This window comes from Acanthaster planci, linkage group LG18 (genome assembly GCF_054643075.1).
Source record: "Acanthaster planci isolate LZ-2023a linkage group LG18, COTS_SCS, whole genome shotgun sequence".
Classification (NCBI taxonomy): Eukaryota; Metazoa; Echinodermata; class Asteroidea; order Valvatida; family Acanthasteridae; genus Acanthaster; species Acanthaster planci.
Window position 1 is genome coordinate 2,969,827 of NC_141794.1, and position 18,155 is coordinate 2,987,981.

Below are 18,155 nucleotides of genomic sequence, written 5' to 3' on the forward strand. Positions count from 1 at the left end.
TTCAATGTGCATACACGTTTCATTTTCCGGATGATAGGCTTAATAAATCCATAATAACCCCTTCGGTTGGGACATGAGGATTACTTTTCGGGAAGAAAATAAATGTTTATGGACGGTCATTACTAGAATAATTTCCAGTTCCCCCCCCACCACCACTACCTGGAAAAAGCCACGTTTTTGGAATGTTCGATCACTTACAAAGTTGATACCATTAGACTCCGAAATTTGGAGGGGGCCAAGGGGCCTCTCCATCACCCGCAAATTCTGCCCGCCGTTGTACCGCTGAGGTGAAGCCAGCAGTACGGACTCGAGCGCTGGTATTTTTGTCACCTGCTATCTTGCCTGCGTAGATCAAAATGCAATGAAAGCAGCGATCTCCTGGACTAGGTTATAAATCGGGTCTGGTATTCAAAACATGGGAAGCATTCCTATTTATAAGCTTTTCTTTCTTCTTTCACTGGTACCCGGATCCTCCTTTAGCGATTGACCAGTGTTTACCAAAGGGCGTATAGGTATTACGTAATGACGTAAAGCGCCATTGTGGGCTTTACTCTTTTGATGTCTAAGTTGTCTTTTTCCTACCAGTGACGGCAAAAACTAGAGTTGGCCGTCGGTACAAAAGTAAAAGATTAAGAGTGTTTAAAATCCCACGTAGCTATAAGAACCCAAGATAATAATACACGTGTTACTCGATATGAAATGAAAATACAATCCTCAAATTTCTCCGGCAACTGTCCATTTTGAACGAATTTGAGATAAAATCGAGAACCAGCAAAAGGGTAATATTGCTGCAAGTTTTGGCAGCCCGTCCAAAAGGTAGGTGAATTGAAAGGGGTTTTTTTTGTGCTAACTGGCGCTTAACCCGTGGAGAATTTCTCGGTTGGGTGCCCTTCACACAAACGCGTCCATGTTCAACAGTGCCGTGACGTATGCGAGCTAGTTGGTGCCATCCCCAGTTTTTATTGCAATATACGTTGGCAAAACTCAATCTTTCCGCCTTTTTGATTTCTGGTGAGAATCCAAGCAGTGTTTTCGGGTTCATATATCAAATGGATCTGCAAGTTTGGTTGCAAGTAAGGAAATTTATCATATCAATAATTTAGTTTTTTCAGGCTTTTTAGGTTTTAATCATTCAGGTTACAAATAGTAGGCCTAATAGGGCACATAAAAAATCAGTATTATTGGTTACCAGGGCCAGACTAATGATCTCTGTGTTGTAAATGCGAGAAAGGATGCAATTTTACGATGACTTGAATCAGTAATCGACAGTTTGCGAGGACGGTACGTCCAGAATTTGACACTATTTTGGCACTTGACGTCCACAGGGAATCACTCAAAAACACATGAATGCGCTGCACAGACACACCATGGCCTTTTCATGCTTAACCGTAGAATAAAGCAAGGACATTTGGAATGAAGTGCTGTGCCTGTCCAACAGTTTCAAACAGGTGGAAGTCAACAGCACACGATGCTCCCGGCACCTCCGATGCAGACCGTGCAGATGCAGGTGGCCTCCCCGCGGCCTCCCCGGCGCAGCCGGTACTCCTGCTCGGTCAAGTCGCTTGGAATCCTACAGATCGTCCTGGCCGGGGTATCAGCCGTTTTGGGCATTGCATCCACTGTCACGTATCACCGCGGCATTGCAGCCGTAGGATCTGGTGCCTGGGGAGGGCTCGCGGTAGGTCTGGCATATATTTCTTGTGACTCATTTAAAAATACTCTGATAAGACATCATGTAATCTACCTACTTTATGCTTCCTTTCCGATCAAAACAAAATCATGGCGTTGTCCTTGGAAACGATCTGGAAAGTGTAGTGGTGGCGATGTTGTTTGACATTGTAAGAATTACAAATGGCATCACACAGACTTCATAATATGCATGGCTCTGTAAGATAAAGTGCCATGCCTTCTGCCATCGAGCCCTAAAAATCGTCTCGTTAAATCAAAGCCATAAATAACCTACAGCAAGGAACACTGTCGCCAACACACGCAAAATACTCACAGTTAGCAACAACTTGCACAGTCACACGATTTTTTGTTTGTTTGTTTGTTTGTTTTGAAAACTTAGCCTAATCCTTACAAAGATAAAATAAAGGTTTCATTTAAATAACGAGGGTCCGTAATGCCGATTCTCTTCCCACCAAGTATGTAAAGACGGTATGGGGCTTTAACTATAATGACCTGATGTACTACCCCCAACCCCGCCCCTTTAGTTACCCCAAAATAATTCTGGTTTGGATCCGCCATTAACGAGGGCAGCAAACATGCCTCCCCTTCTTGCCAAGTTGTGTGCTCTTAATTTTCAGGTGCATTTCGGGTTGAATTCAATCCTGTTGGTCGCTTCCCTGACGAAGCCGGTCGTGTCGATCGTTGCTTCCGTGTACTACAGGATAGCCGAAGGTATAGCTTAATGCGGGCGATTCACAATAGTGCGCCTCCAAGAGTTTGCAAGGAGGTGGCCAATCGTAGGTCGTGTTCGGGCGGCCTGTTCTTGACACAGGTTTCTTGTTCTCGCCCTCGAACGGCGGGAACACGACTCAAGAACACTTTTCTCGGAACAGGGTCACACACCACCTCCTCGTCAGAGTTTTATAGGAACACACGGAAAAACTCGTGAGATTTTGATTTTTGAACAGCTGCAAAAAATAGAGAGATGGCTTCCAAAGCCATAGACAATGGGGAGTTTTGCAAAATTAACATTAATTATTTTCCGAAACACAGAAATGAATGTTCCTGCTTATATCGAAAAGAATTCAGCCCACCGAAACCTTAACTCTCGAATAACGTACACAGACGCCGCCATGTTGCTTGTAATAACCGGTTGTTTGTTCCCGGCGTTCGAGTGGCCGACCCACGAACAACAAATCGAGCTGTTCGTGAACATCCGGGAACAAGCGCCCGAACTTAGCCCTATTGTGCGAATTCTGTCGAACCCCCTTCCCCCCATAGATTTCGTACATTGTGATTGGCCAACGCATGGAGGCGCGCTATTGTGAATCGCCCGTATTCATCCACCTGCCTCACCGCATAAGAATCTGTTGTATTCTTGCTGTAATGCACAGATACCCAGAGAATATATTTTAAAAGTTATTTTAAGGCACGTTAGAGAAGCCTGCGATCAAATTAGTCTCAATTTGAATTTCGCAATGACCTTGTGTGTATTTCACAAGTGTTGTAATTAGCAACCCGTCAAAACAGTCGACTCCTATTGAATAATTCAGCAGTGGGAGTGATTCACACAATGTCATGCAGATTCCTTTCAGCCAATCATCCTTAGCGCCGTGTGCGAGTTCTAATCATCCATGCACAACGTCATAAGTTCTGATCACCTTCATTTAAGATGTCCATCTTATAAAACGTATAAACGAAATACATGTCTTCTCTGTTTGTGAAATTTTGTCACTAGACCCAGTAGACAAAAAAGAAAAATAAACCCGGAATCTTAAATTGTAATCGTGACAAAGCTAGCAATGAATCAAATTGAGCGGTGGTGTTTTGTCGCGTGCCATCTTGCCGGCGTAGATCAAAATTCCAGTAATGCCAGCGATCGCCTGGACAAGACAAAATTGGACCTGATATTCAAATTTTGACTTAGGAAGCATTTATTCAGTGTTTCTTCCTTGGTGATTAAATTACGCGAACCAAAAGGAAATAAAACGGGGAAAAGACAAACTCTCGACCATGAATCGTTTCTTCTTCCTCCGGCTTTCGGTCACAGGGGGAGGCACAAGGGGGAGGCGCACCAGCATCTGGAGGCACCAGCTTTCAGTGGTGTGGTTTTTTGGGGGACAAGTTTTTAAGCCTTTTCAATATCCACTAATCCGTCTTTTAGTGGTAAAGACACCTGGGGGCCGGGCCCGGGCCCGGGAATTTGTGGGTAAACGTCCTCCCCCCTCGTGGCTACGCCTCTGTTGCTCTCTTTTGCTTACGAAATTGCATGCTTGGACTTGAAGAGCCGTGCACGATGTTTCTAAAGAAGTTGCTGTCCCCGATGCATATCACCAAATGCGTCAGCGTCACGGGTCCTGTTCTAGCGATCGACTAGTTTTCACGTGAGGTAGAGGCGATGACATACAGCGCTATTTTGATCGGCACAATTGACTCCGAGAGAACTCTTCGTTTGCACTTTGAACACAAATACGACGTGACAAGTTACTCATTAACAGTTGCCCCGCACCCTTGTCCTCAACATGCGAGATATCCAATCATTTTCCAAGCTACAGCCAGTGCCGTCACCGGTTCGAACCGTAAGATACGTCGACAAAAACTAATCTTTTCGCCATTTTGATTTCTCGTGAGAATCAGGCGAAGCAGCGTTTTCGGATTCATCTGGATCTGCAAGTTTCAAGTAAGGAAAAATTTTAATTTTATCGTCTCTACGCTGCCAACATCAATAAAATAGGCCCCAATATTAAAAGTCTATGTTAACTGTCATCGAAACCAAGGGTCTTTTTGTTGTAAATGCCCAAAATACTTGTTTTGGCAAATCGACGATATACGGGGGCGGTTGATCCGAATTTTGACACATTTACTGTGAAACATCCACTGGAAATCACTCAATAACTCATGAATGAACCGCATAGAAACGCCCAGGACAGTTTAGGCTTAACCCGAGAATTAAGCATGGTTATTGTTTAAATTAAGGTGTTATGCCTCTCCAACAGTTTCAACACAGGAACAAGGCAACAGGACACGATGAACCCGGTAACTCCGATTCCGACCGTGCAGATGCAGGTGGCCTCCCCGCAGCTTCCCCGGCGCAGCCGGTACACCTGCTCGGTCAAGTCGCTGGGGATTCTACAGATCGTCCTGGCTGGGTTGTCAGCCGCTTTGGGCGTTGCAGCCGCTGTTGTCTCGGGGTACTACACCTTGGCATTTATCGCGCCTGGTGCTTGGGGAGGACTCGCGGTACGTTACGTTTCTTACGTGTGTGTGTGTTTTTTTTTAAGAAACCTGTTATGCATCATGATTATAATATGAAATGATTTCTTTGCAACGAAATCAGGATGTTTTCGTCGCAAACGATCTCGTAAGTGTTGCGTTGCGAATGAAGTCCGTCATACGGAGTCCATGCTGTGCATGACTCAGTCAATAAAGAGCTGATAGGGGTTATGGGGGGCAGAGAGTCGATACCAGAGGAAAACGAATATCGACAATCAACATTTTATACATAACAATATGTATGAACCACAGGTTATAAAAGGTGGTAGAATCGCTTCCGGCATTTTTCTTTCATCGCAGCATCATTCCTGAAGAAGAAAGCTTTCCTTCTGGTCAAAGGACTGACCTGTACGTCGAAACTTAAAACATCCTTTTTCAACTTTCGTTGACACTTTTTAAGTCTACCTATAAAATGAACCAACAGGAGTACCGTTTTTCCTCTTTAGAATGGGTCTGACTGGTTACTTGAACACATATTTCCAGCCCTCAGAGAGTGAAGTTCAATATGAAGAGTGAAGCAATAATGCAAGACTTGATCTTTGATTGGATTTTTTTTTATTTATTTATTTATATTTTTTTGGCGTTTTCTCCATTCCAGTTTTACCTCCCCGCTGGAATCCTGGGCATATTGTCCATTACAGTCGGTGTTACTTCGCGAAGATGTTTGGTAAGATATTGGCGTTTTTGAATGAATTAAAAAATAAACAATTGCGCTGGAAGTTCAGTGTTATCGCAAGGTTTTATCGTCTGTAGTTTGCACGCTGCAGGAAGAGTTGCATTTGGGCATATTTATAGTAGTAATGTTCTGTTTTGTTTCTGTTGCCTTTTTCTGCAGGCGATTGCAACCATGGTCATGTCCATTCTTGCCGCAGTCATGGCTGGTACCAACATCATCCTATACGGCATCTGCATTTCTGAAAGTGCCTATTACCGCTACTCCTACTACTTTGATGTCTCTGTAAGATCAAAAACCACAAGTTCTGCTATCGAGCCCTAAAATGCATCTCTTTACATTCAAGCCAGAAATAAGACACAGCGATAAATAGTTGTCACCAACAAACGCAAAGTACTCACAAAGAGTAACAACTTTACACAGATGGACGGTTTCCGTTTTTATCTGATTGAACCTCAACCCCCGCAAAGGGGGTTTCATTTAAACAATAATTCCCTTTTTCCTTCCTCCATAATCCTCATGGATCATTTACACAATGGCCATATTGGCCTGATGGACTATCCCCAACCCCACCCCCCTTAAAATTGTCCAAACGATAATTCAGTTCTTGATCCGCCGTCTAAGAGGTCAGTAATGAGGAGAATGGGGGAATATATCCCCAACCTTTTGAGGTGAGGAATGGGCTATCAAAGCATCCTCCAACTTTTTTGTGGTGGGTGTGGAGGGTGGTTTTTCGGATTTTCCAACAGGCAAAATGTATCCAAAGCACTTAAAAGGAGAACAAAAAGCCATAAATATGCCGTTCTTATGTACAGTAATTGAATGCAACACATTATTACAGATCGCCCCGAACATAGTGTCATACTGTGTCAGCACCATCGCCCCCCAACACCACTTTTCAAATTTCCATTGCCAAACAAGTGACACCCTTTTCCACAATTATCCACCCTCCATCCTCCCCGATTTCCGCCACCAATTTTCGCCACTACTTCCCTTCAGGCAGAACTCGGGTTGAGTTCAGTCCTGGTGGTCGCTTCCCTGACGGAGCTGGTTGTGTCGATCGTTGCTTCCGCCTATTGCTGCTACGTCATGAAGGAATACCAGCCGGCAACCACCACGGTAACAAACATCGTATTATTCTCAATGGCTCAAACCCTTGTTTTTTGTTGTTGTTGTTGCTGCTGTTGTTGATGTTGTTGTTGTTGTTGTTGTTGTTATTTGTTGTTTTTTGTTGTTTTTTGTTGTTTTTGCGATAACTATGGGTCTATAGGGTGCATGCACCACACGAATTCAAGCAACCACTGAAAACAGTACATTCAGCACAGTTCTGGCCCAAACAACATGACAGCCGACATCATTGTTGATTCTCGAACAGAAATGAAATCATCATCTTGTTCCATCCAACGTTCTTCTGTTTCTACCTCCATGGTCTTTCCATTTCTTTTTCTTTTTTATTTCGAGGGTAAGCTGTTTACATGTTAACATATTCACACCAATGCAAACTCACTTCCTCAAAAGTGACATCTCCAGTCCTACATGTGGCCATCTGACAATTGTTTTTTTCAAATTTTCAAATAGCACCCCTCCACTTGTATACGTAATTCAGATTCACTTTTCAATTGTAAATTTATCAAGACTTCCTTTACAGAAGTCCAAATATAAAGAAAGTTGTTCCTGCATTATCCTACCATTTGTCAGCCCAACAATCTCCTTTACAAAGTCATGCAGAAAATCGTGTGTGGTGTTCCATGAATGCCCGCTTTTTGAGATAACGAAAAAAAAACCCCGCGTCAACAAGTTGTGGAATGAAGGGGTCTCAATGACTGCGATGCTTTACAGCTTGCCCAATTCACTGAGTAAGATCTGGGTGTCGCCTTGATAATTCAAAGCTAAGTTGTAAGGCAGTCACAAGGCATCACCCCAGAGGAGAGGGACCAACATCACCCTTCCTGCAACTTGTACCTCCGTATAAGATTAACATAAGCTGGTCCCCACTACAAGTGGACCAAGGCGCTGTGCGTGAAAACACAAATTCATGCCTCTTGTCCAAACTAAATTGCGGTCTTGTGGTGGAAATAACGCATTCCATGACGAGGTTGCAAAGCTCTCACGTTGCCGAGAGCTGATTTAAATCATTTTAATCATGGCTTTTGCCCTTACCCAACGTTTTTATAAACACCGTTTACCGAGGGTATACATGTGTAAGAAATGCATTATAGTCCCTTCCAACATCATCTAATAATTTCTTATATCACATTCATAATAGCAATAGTATGTATTTAAAAGAAAAAAATGGGGAAAAAAATCACTTTATCCTGTCTCTCCTCTGGTGCAAACCAGATCCAGTACGGACACCCAGCCATGTATAATATGTACAACCAACAACCGGCTGCTTACCCAGGGCCAACCGTCGCCCAGTCTCCTGCGATGTTTGTAACCAACCAGGCCGCTGCTTCCTCCCCGCCCCCTAGCTACGGGAACGCCGCTGAAGCCGGCATAGATGGTATGTTCAGTCAGTGTGTGTGTGGGGGGGGGTGAAATTTATTCTGTCTCAATAGCCTCCACATGGGCTAACCTTGGGTCCCTATTCTATTTTCACGGGCCCTTCTCGAAAAGAGACTAAGCAGTGTGGATCTCTTCAATGAATGTTTTTTTTCTTTTTCATATTTTATTGTTTTGCAGATCCCAGAAAGGGCAATATCAACTTGGCTTGAGTGTTCTTCACAAAACGGCCGTCGTTTTTTTTTAAGAATCAACCGGCAAAAACAATAGACAAAGACATCACCTGTACAAATACTAAAGAAAACTTCTGCGTCAACTGGAAAAACAATCGTTAAAAACAATTTGTCAATTTCAAATTGACCAAATTTCTTGTGCTGTTTGTTTTCTCTTCTGTGTACCCAGTTTCTCTGTAAATAGTGTTAGAAACCACAACATGAAAGCGTGCAGAAGGTTCGCAACTTGGCCCAATTTCACGGCGCGCTGCTAAGCAAACGATTTCTAGTCATAGTAGTGTGTGCTTAGTTCATGGAGACTGTGAGCATTAAGCACAGCAAAAGGCACGCTCACCCCAGACGAAAAATTTGCCTATTAACTTAGTGACGTGACAATGGAAATCTCCAAGCGCGTCCATGCAATTTTTGTGTTAAGCACAGCAACCGTGTTTATAATGTTCACCGTGAAATACTCTTACCGTCTGGCACATTTTGTGCCATGGTTAGAAAAATAAACGTGGTAAGCAGCTCGGCAAAATAAGCACATTGCGAGCTAAATTTGAATAAAGTCTGGTACGATGAGTTATCTGACTGCACATTAACGTAACGATTTGAATTCTCCTGACTGAAGACACCACTGTTGCTATACCTCTAAACGACCACCATCTCTGGAATGGACTGGTTCCTTTGCGCCCTTCTTATCCACTGAGAACGGTGTATTGTTGTAAGGCGTCTCTTATGTAACTAAGCAAAAGCCTGCCCCGAATCACTAAGTATAGCAACGGGGTCTGTAGTATAGAGAATTTAAGAAAATCAGTGTGTGAGGTTTTATTCAAATTTAACTCACAAAAGGCTTATTGGGCCTTGCGTTTGAATTGACAAGGAAGAAAAAGACGGAAAAGCGTCTTCAGACACTTAGAAACAACCGTAGGATAACTAGAGGTGTAGATTACTTTATTTACTATGTTTCACCGCATAAGAATTTGCATAGTATTCTTGCTCGTGACCTGTAATGGAAAGATATTAAAAAAATGTTTTAAAAATCATTATATATAAAGTTTAGTGCAGTCTGCATTTACAAAAAAATGTGTAACTCTTTTCCATTCTTTTAAACTCTTTTTCTTTGGTAAATTCCAATTTCGCTGTTACCTTGTGTGTATTTCACGAATTTGTAATTTGTGACCCACCAAAACAGCCACATGTTTTGTGTTGTACGTGTATTTCAGTTAAATACTAATTGTTTAATTGCTTGGTGTTTATATCAGAAATTAGAGTGATAATTAGAAATGAAATCATAATCACCATCAAATAATTCCTTACGCCACAAAGATAATTAGCCATGCTACGTTTTAAAAATAAAAAAACAAAAAGGACAATAAATCATGTTATCTTACATTCCCTCTGGTGCAAAACCAGACCCAGTGCGGACAACCTAAGATTGTATACAACCAACAACCGCTTGCCGTCGCGCGGGCTCCTGCGACACTTGTAACCACTCAGGCTGCTGCTGCCGTCCCACCCCCTAGCTACGGGGCCGCGGCGGCAGTCGGCACGGACGGTATGCATTGCCAATATATCATACCGGATGGGGGCGAGAGTGCGACATGCAGCAGGCATTCTATGTACCGCAAAACACGAGGGGCAAGCTCGGTCAGTGACAGATAGTCAACCACTGGTTAATTTTGACTGGTAATCTATGCATTAAATATAATTATACTGAGCACCAGGGCAAAATCGACCAATGTTTGAAAAAGAAATTGTCACTAGTCGGACTTGCCCACAGTTGTGCGTGAGACGCGTTGCCGGGTTTAAAAATTAATCATTTAAAAACAAACCGTCAATTTCAAAATGATCAGAATTTCTTCCGTTGTTTGCTTTTCTCATCTATATAACCCCTGTTTGTGAATAGTGCTTGATATCACAAGCTCGAAGCGGAAGATTCGAAACTGGTAATAAATTGTCAGGGGGAGGAGGGCAGAAAAGCATCTTGAGACACTTAGAAACAAACGCAGGATACCTGGAGGTGTAGCTTAATACGGGCGATTCACAATAGTGCACCCTCGAGAGTTTGCAACGAGTTGACCAATCACAACGCGCGAAATCTGTCTGCCCTTTCTGAACGTGCATTGGGTTGACAGATTTCGCACATTGTGATTGGCCAACGCATTGCAAACTCTTGGAGGCGCACTATTGTGAATAGCCCGTATTCATTCAACTTGCCTCGCCGCATAAGAATCTAATGTATTCTTACTGTAATGGACCCAGATATTATATTTATAAAAATTATTTTACAGCACATTAGCGTAGTCTGCAATTAACCAGATCGCGCAAACCAGCTCGCCCCACCTCATGACATTAAATAGCACCACCTGTGTAAAAGCCCCCACCCATCAACGCAACCGCGTATAGGCAGTCGCCTCTTTCAACAAAGCAGTTTCCAGCGACAGATTCAGTCGGTGCACGCAGCACGCACTGCGGTGCCACTTTCAGCATGCAGAGGGCGAACGCCTTCGTCGACTCCTACTGAATAATTCAGCAGCGGGCGTAATTCACACAATGTCATGCAGATTCCTTTCAGCCAATCACCCTTAGCGCCTTTTGCGACTTCTGATCATCCACGCACGACGTCGTAAGTTCTGATCGCCTCCATTAAATATGACCATCATCTTATAAGAGGTATAGACGAAATAAATGTCTTCTCTGTCTGCGAAAATTAATTTTGCCAAGAGACTCAGTAGACCCCAAAACTAGGAAAAGCAAAGCCCAGAATCTTAAACTGTGAATCAAATTGAGCGCTGGTGTTTTGTCGCGTGCCATCTTGCCCGCGTAGATCAAAATTCCAGTAATACCAGCGATCGCCTGGACAAGACAAAATTGGACCTGATATTCAAATTGCGACTTTGGAAGTGTTTCTTCCTTGGTGATTAAATTACGCTAACCAAAAGGAAATAAAACGGGGAAAAGACAAACTCTCGAGCATGAACCGTTTCTTCTTCCTCCGGCTTTCGGTCACAAGGGGAGGCACAAGGGGGAGGCGCACCAGCATCTGGAGGCACCAGCTTTCAGTGGTGTGGTTTTTTTTGGGGGGGACAAATTTTTAAGCCTTTTCAATATCCACTCATCTGTTTTTTAGTGGGAGTGGAGGCACCTAGGGGGCACCGGGAATTTGTGGGGGGCATGCCCCCCCCCCCCGCTACGTCCCTGTTGCTGTCTTTTACTTACGAAATTGCATGCATGGACTTGAAGAGCCGTGCACGATGGTTCTAAAGAAGTCGCTGTCCCCGATGCAAGAGTGTATGAGTACAGCATACGTATTAAGGACTATGCCACGAAGCTTCGTCTTTTAGAAAACCTGCATAGAGTCTTCCCTTTCCCGTCAGATCTCAGAATTGCACGCTAAAAGCAAGTCATGAGTTTTGCCGGTTTGTTTGCTCGTTTTGATTCAAACCGCCTATCATCAAACGCGTCAGTGTCACGGGTACCTGGGTCCTGTTTTAGCGATCGATTAGTTTTCACGTGAGGTGGAGGCAATGACGCACAGCTCTATTTTCCATTGACGCACAGCTCTATTTTCCATTGACCCCAGACAGAACTCATCGGTTGTACCTTGAACACAAATGCGACTATGTTCAACGGGGGCTTCCTGCTAGTTACTCATTAACAGTTGCCCCGCACCCTTGTCCTCAACATGCGAGATATCCAATCATTTTCCAAGCTACAGCCAGTGCCGTCACCGGTTCGAACCGTAAGATACGTCGACAAAAACTAATCTTTCCGCCATTTTGATTTCTCGTGAGAATCAGGCGAAGCAGCGGTTTCGGATTCATCTGGATCTACAAGTTTCAAGTAAGGAAAATTTTTAATTTTATTGCCTCTACGTTGCCAGCATCAATAAAATATGTGTTAACTGTCACCGAAACAAGGGTCTTTTTATTGTAAAATGCCCCAAATACTGGTTTTGGCAAATCGACGATTTACGGGAACGATTGGGCCGAATTTTGATACGTTTGCTGTAAGACGCCCACTGGAAATCACTCAATAACCCATGAATGAACCGCAGACAAACGCCCAGGACAGTTTAGGCTCAAACCGAGAATTAAGCATGTTATGCCTCTCCAACAGTTTCAACACAGGACACGACAAGTCAACAGGACACGATGCACCCGGCAGCTCCGATTCAGACCGTGCAGATACAGGTGGCCTCCCCGCAGTCTCCCCGGCACAGCCGGTACTCTTGCTCGGTCAAGTCGCTGGGGATTTTACAGATCGTTCTGGCTGTGGTGTCAGCCGCTTTGGGCATTGCGTCCACTGTTGTCTGGAGGCACCACTCCTTAGCAAGTATCGTATCTGGTGCTTGGGGAGGGCTCGTGGTAGGTTACGTTTCTTGTGGTTTCCTAGATACTCACCATTATGCATCATTATGATCTGAAACGATTTCCTTGCAACAAAATCAGGGCATTTTCCTTGCAAACGATATCGGAAGTGTCGTGGTATAGATGAAGTTTGACATTCTGAGAATTATGGACCAAATGCCGTCATACGGACTCCATACTGCGCACGACTCAGTCAACAAAGAGCTGATACGGGTCATGGGGGTAGAGAGTCGATACCAGAGGAAACCGAATATCGAGAGTGTCAACATTTAATACATAACGATATTTATGACCCACAGGGTATAAAAGGTGGTAAGTTTTCTTCCAGCATTTTTTTCATAATTCTTGAAGAAGGAAGCTTTCCTTCTGGTCAGAGGACTGACCTGTACGTCGAAACTCAACATCTTTTTTTCAACTTTCGTTTACACTTTTTTAAGTCTAACTACAAAGGCATGGTTTCTTGGACGCTTTGCTGGTCAACCATTGCATCGAGTAATTACTTTAACTAAAGAACTGTAAAAAGATGGGCAGGGTGGTCGATATTTTGGCCTTAAAATGAACTAACATGAGTACCGTTTTTTTTTTCTTTGTACATGTAAGATTAGGTCTGACTGGTTACTTGATTACATATTTCCAACCCTCGGAGTGTGAGGTTCATGAGGAAGAGTGAAGCAAAAAGGGAATGATCTTGATCTTTGATTGATATATTTTGTGTCTCTTCCATTCCAGTTTTACCTCCCCGCTGGAATCCTGGGCATATTGTCCGTTAGGGTCAGTACGTCGCGAAGACGTGTGGTAAGATATTGGCGTTTTCGAATGAGCTAAGAAATAAATCAAGAAATAAATTTAAAAAACTGATTTTTGAGGATAGTAACAGACCCCCAGAGCACATTCAAAAGGCACTGCTTTACATGTAATGTACAGCGTCCCCCTTCAAACAAATGTCACTGTCCATATAAAAACAGGCCAACTGGTGAGGTCTCACTTTTATATTAAAAAGGCATATCTCTGGATCTTCGTACGATTACCACGTGTATTTTTGAAGAGTCAAATAAATAAAACAACATAAACACACCATTAAAGCAAGAAAGTCTTGTTATGCTTAAAATGGATAAAATTGCTTACATTGATACCCTTGCCTGGATCTATTACTTACATTATAGAAAGTCACCAACTGAAACAATTTCAGTCCATGGGTTTAAAAAGTCTGGCGTCAGGAAAAGTTGCCACCTGGTTGGAGCTGTTTAAAGCGAGAGTTGCGACATGGGTGTCTCAGTTGTAACCAAGGTGGTGGATGATGCGTCGACGGAGATGGACAAGAAACACACAATCATGTTTTACGTAATGCACTCATGCATTAACAGATATTTGGGTTCCACAGTCTGTAAATGGCGCCACTCCCTGTAAACACAGCTCTGCCCTTGGCCAGCTTCGTGACCATTATATTATGAGGAGTTGACCTGTTACAAACTTCAGCATCGGTTGTTTCAGCCGAGGTCTTTGATATGAACTCATCATATGGGCATATTTGTAGTAGTAATGCTCTGTTTTGTTTATGTTGCCTTTTTCTGCAGGCGATTGCAACCATGGTCATGTCCATTTTAGCCGCAGTCATGGCTGGTACCAACATCATCATATACAGCATCTGCATGACTCAAACTGTCTATTACTACAACCCCTACTACTACATCTCTGTAAGATAAGAAACCACAAGGTCTGCTATCGAGCCCTAAAATGCATCTCGTTACATCCAAGCCAGAAATAACAAATAGGGATAAATAGTTGTCACCAACAAACGCAAACTACTCACAAAGAGTAACAACTTTACACAGATGGACGGTTTTCATTTTATCTGATTGAACCTCAACCCCCGCAAAGGGGGGTTTCTTTTAAACAATAATTCCCTTTTTCCTTCCTCCATAATCCTCATCGATCATTTACACAAAGGCCATATTGGCCTGATGGACTATCCCCAACCCCATCCCCCTTAAAATTGCCCAAACGATAATTCAGTTCTTGATCCGCCGTCTAAGAGGTCAGTAATGAGGAGAATGGGGGTATATATCCCCAACCTTTTGAGGTGGGGAATGGGCTATCAAATCATCCTCCAACTTTTTTGTGGTGGGTGTGGAGGGTGGTTTAGAAGTTTTCGGACTTTCCAACAGGCAAAAGATATCCAAAGCACTCAAAAGGAGAACAAAAAGCCATAAATATGCCGTTCTTATGTACGGTAATTAAATGCAACACATTATTACAGATCGCCCCGAACATAGTGCCATACTGTGTTAACACCATCGCCCCCAACACCACTTTTCAAATTTCCATTGCCAGGCAAGTCATACCCTTTTCCACAATTAACCATCCTCCATCCTCTTATTAATAATTTTCAGGCAGAGCTCGGGTTGAATTCAGTGCTGCTGGTCGTTTCCCTAGCGGAACTGGTTGTGTCGATCGTTGCTTCCGCCTATTGCTGCTACGTCATGAAGGAATACCAGCCGGCCACCACCACGGTAACAAACACCATATTATACTCAATGGCTCGAACAGAAATGAAATCATCATCTTGTTCCATTCAACTGTCTTCTGTTTCTACCTCCATATTCTTTCCATTTCTCTTTCTTTTTTGTCTAGGGTTAGCTGTTTACATGTTAACATATTCACACCAAAGCAAACTCACTCCCTCAAAAGTGACAGCTCCAGTCTTACATGTGGCCATCTGACTGCCCGCTTTTTGAGATAACGAAAAAAAACCCCGCGTCAACAAGTTGTGGAATGAAGGGGTCTCAATGACTGCGATGCATTACAGCTTGCCCAATTCACTGAGTAAGATCTGGGTGTCGCCTTGATAATTCAAAGCTAAGTTGTAAGGCAGTCACAAGGCATCACCCCAGAGGAGAGGGACCAACATCACCCTTCCTGCAACTTGTACCTCCGTATAAGATTAACATAAGCTGGTCCCCACTACCAGTGGACCAAGGCGCTCTGCGTGAAAACACAAATTCATGCCTCTTGTCCAAACTAAACTGCGGTCTTGTGGTGGAAATAACGCATTCCATGACGAGGTTGCAGAGCTCTCACAATGCCGAGAGCTGATTTAAATAATTTTAATCATGGCTTTTGCCCTTACCCAACGTTTTTATAAACACCGTTTACCGAGGGTATACGTTTGTAAGAAATGTATTATAGTCACTTCCAACATCATCTAATAATTTCTTATATCACATTCATAATAGCAATAGTATGTATTTAAAAGAAAAAAATGGAAAAAAATCTCTTTATCCTGTCTCTCCTCTGGTGCAAACCAGATCCAGTACGGACACCCAACCACGAATAATATATACAACCACCAACCGGCTGCTTACCCAGGGCCAGCCGTCGCCCAGGCTCCTGCGATGTTTGTAACCAACCAGGCCGCTGCTTCTTCCCCGCCCCCTAGCTACGGGAACGCCGTCGGAGCCGACATAGATGGTATGTTCAGTCAGTGATCATAAGGGGGGGGGAGGCGGAATAAGTGATATCCATGCTGTTTCATTGGCCTCCACATGCGCTAACCCTGACCAACTGGACAATTTTCAATTTCGGAAATCACATCGTGGGTCCTTATTCTGTTTTCACGGCCGTTCTTGAAAAGAGACTAAGCAGTGTGGATCCCTTCGATGAATGTTTTCTTTATCATGTCATTTTCTTTATCATGTCATTGCAGATACCACAAAGGGCAATATCAACTTGGCTTGAGTGTTCTTCACAAACAGCCGTCATTTTCTCAAGAATCAACCGGCAAAAACAAAGACATCACCTGTACAAATACTAAATAAAACTTCTGCGTCAACTAGAAAAACAATCGTTAAAAACAATTTGTCAATTTCAAATTGACCAAATTTCTTGTGCTGTTTGTTTTCTATTCTGTGTACCCAGTTTCTCTGTAAATAGTGTTAGAAACCACAACATGAAAGCATGCAGAAGGTTTGCAACTTGGCCCAATTTCAGGGCGCTGCTAAGCAAACGATTTAACGGCATTATAGCGTATGCTTAGTTCATGGAGACTGTCAGTATTAAGCACAGCAAAAGGCACGCTCACCCCGGATGAAAAATTTGCCTATTAACTTAGTGACGTGCAATAGAAATCTCCAAGCGCGTCCATGCAATTTTTGTGTTAAGCACAGCAACCGTGTTTATAATGTTCACCGTGAAATACTCTTACCGTCTGGCACAAAAAATTGTGGTAAGCAGCTCCGCAAAATAAACACCTTGCGAGTTAAATTTGAATAAAGTCTGGTACGATGAGTTATCTGAGTGCACATTAACGTAACGATTTGAATTACCCTGACTGAAGACACCACTGTTGCTACACCTCTTAGCGACCACCATCTCTGGAATGGACTGGTTCCCTTGCGCCCTTCTTATCCACTGAGAACAGTGTATTGTTGCAAGGCGTCTCTTATGTAACTAAGCAAAAGCCTGTCCCGAATCAGTAAGTATAGCAACGGGGTTTGTAGTACGGAGAATCCAAACTGTTGATTCACGTGAATTTAAGGAACTCAGTGTGCCAGATTATATTCAAATTTAACTCGCAAAAGGCTCGTTGGGCCCTGCTAATGAATTGACAAGGACGAAAAGGCATCTTTAGACACTTAGAAACAACCGTAGGGTAACCGGAGGTGTAGATTACGTTATTCAGTATGTGTCACTGCATAAGAACTTGCACGATATTCTTGCTTGTGACCTTTAATGGAAAGATTATTCAGAAAGTGTTTTAAAAATTATTTATTTATTACATTACGTGAAGTTTGCACTTACAAAAAAATGTGTAACTCCTGTTAAAATTTCGCAGCTACCTTGTGTGTATTTCACGAATTTTGTAATTAGAAACCCACCAAAACAACTTTAGATGTTTTGTATTGTAAGTGTATTTCAGTTAAATAATAATTTGAGACAGCTTAATGTTTGTATCAGAAAATAGAGTGATAATTATTTTGCCGGTGTGTGATTTTGCTGTAGGTTATTTTCAAAGTTTGAATGGCATCATAAATAATTACACATTTTACCGTTTTACCGAATTACCGTCTATACTAGCCAAAGACTTTATTTCGCTTTATGACAACTGTGACATAATAAAGGGTCGACAGATTTCGTGCATTGTGATTGGCCAACGCGTCGCAGACTCGTGGAGGTGCACTATTGTGAATTACCCGGATTCCCTGTTTGATAACATTTTTGCATGAAAGCACTGGGACTGATCTTTAACCGTATATACTTCTTGTACAAAGCTATGCCGCGCAGTGTTTGCAGGATATCACAATACGCTTAGGTCAATGAACATCACAACTTCAACCCGACGGTTATACATTAACAACACTGTTTAACAGACGTTTTCAGTCACTACTCTGCCAGAACACGAATATAGCCCTCTAGGTGGTGAGGCATTGCTGAAAGATAGCTAAAGCTTCAATTACC

At 43.0% G+C, this 18,155-nt stretch overlaps 2 protein-coding genes across 3 annotated transcripts; both read left to right on the forward strand.

Annotated features, from left to right (window-relative positions):
- The first annotated feature begins 4,188 nt into the window (after positions 1 to 4,188).
- On the forward strand, positions 4,189 to 9,708 carry LOC110980877 (uncharacterized). Of its 2 annotated transcripts, XM_087148656.1 has the most exons (7): positions 4,189 to 4,348; positions 4,665 to 4,908; positions 5,540 to 5,608; positions 5,777 to 5,899; positions 6,614 to 6,733; positions 7,955 to 8,117; positions 8,297 to 9,708. In XM_087148656.1, exons 2-7 carry the CDS (start codon positions 4,696 to 4,698, stop codon positions 8,326 to 8,328), a joined length of 720 nt encoding a protein of 239 aa, XP_087004782.1. In that variant the 5' UTR covers positions 4,189 to 4,348; positions 4,665 to 4,695; the 3' UTR covers positions 8,329 to 9,708. The 2 variants fall into 2 exon arrangements, with proteins under 2 accessions (XP_087004782.1, XP_087004783.1); XM_087148657.1 differs by lacking the exon at positions 6,614 to 6,733.
- A 2,308-nt stretch (positions 9,709 to 12,016) lies between these two features.
- LOC110980884 (uncharacterized) lies at positions 12,017 to 17,758 on the forward strand. The gene is made up of 7 exons (XM_022237933.2): positions 12,017 to 12,174; positions 12,451 to 12,698; positions 13,431 to 13,496; positions 14,276 to 14,395; positions 15,092 to 15,211; positions 16,007 to 16,169; positions 16,405 to 17,758. Exons 2-7 carry the CDS (start codon positions 12,486 to 12,488, stop codon positions 16,434 to 16,436), a joined length of 714 nt encoding a protein of 237 aa, XP_022093625.2. The 5' UTR covers positions 12,017 to 12,174; positions 12,451 to 12,485; the 3' UTR covers positions 16,437 to 17,758.
- The last annotated feature ends 397 nt before the right edge of the window (positions 17,759 to 18,155 follow it).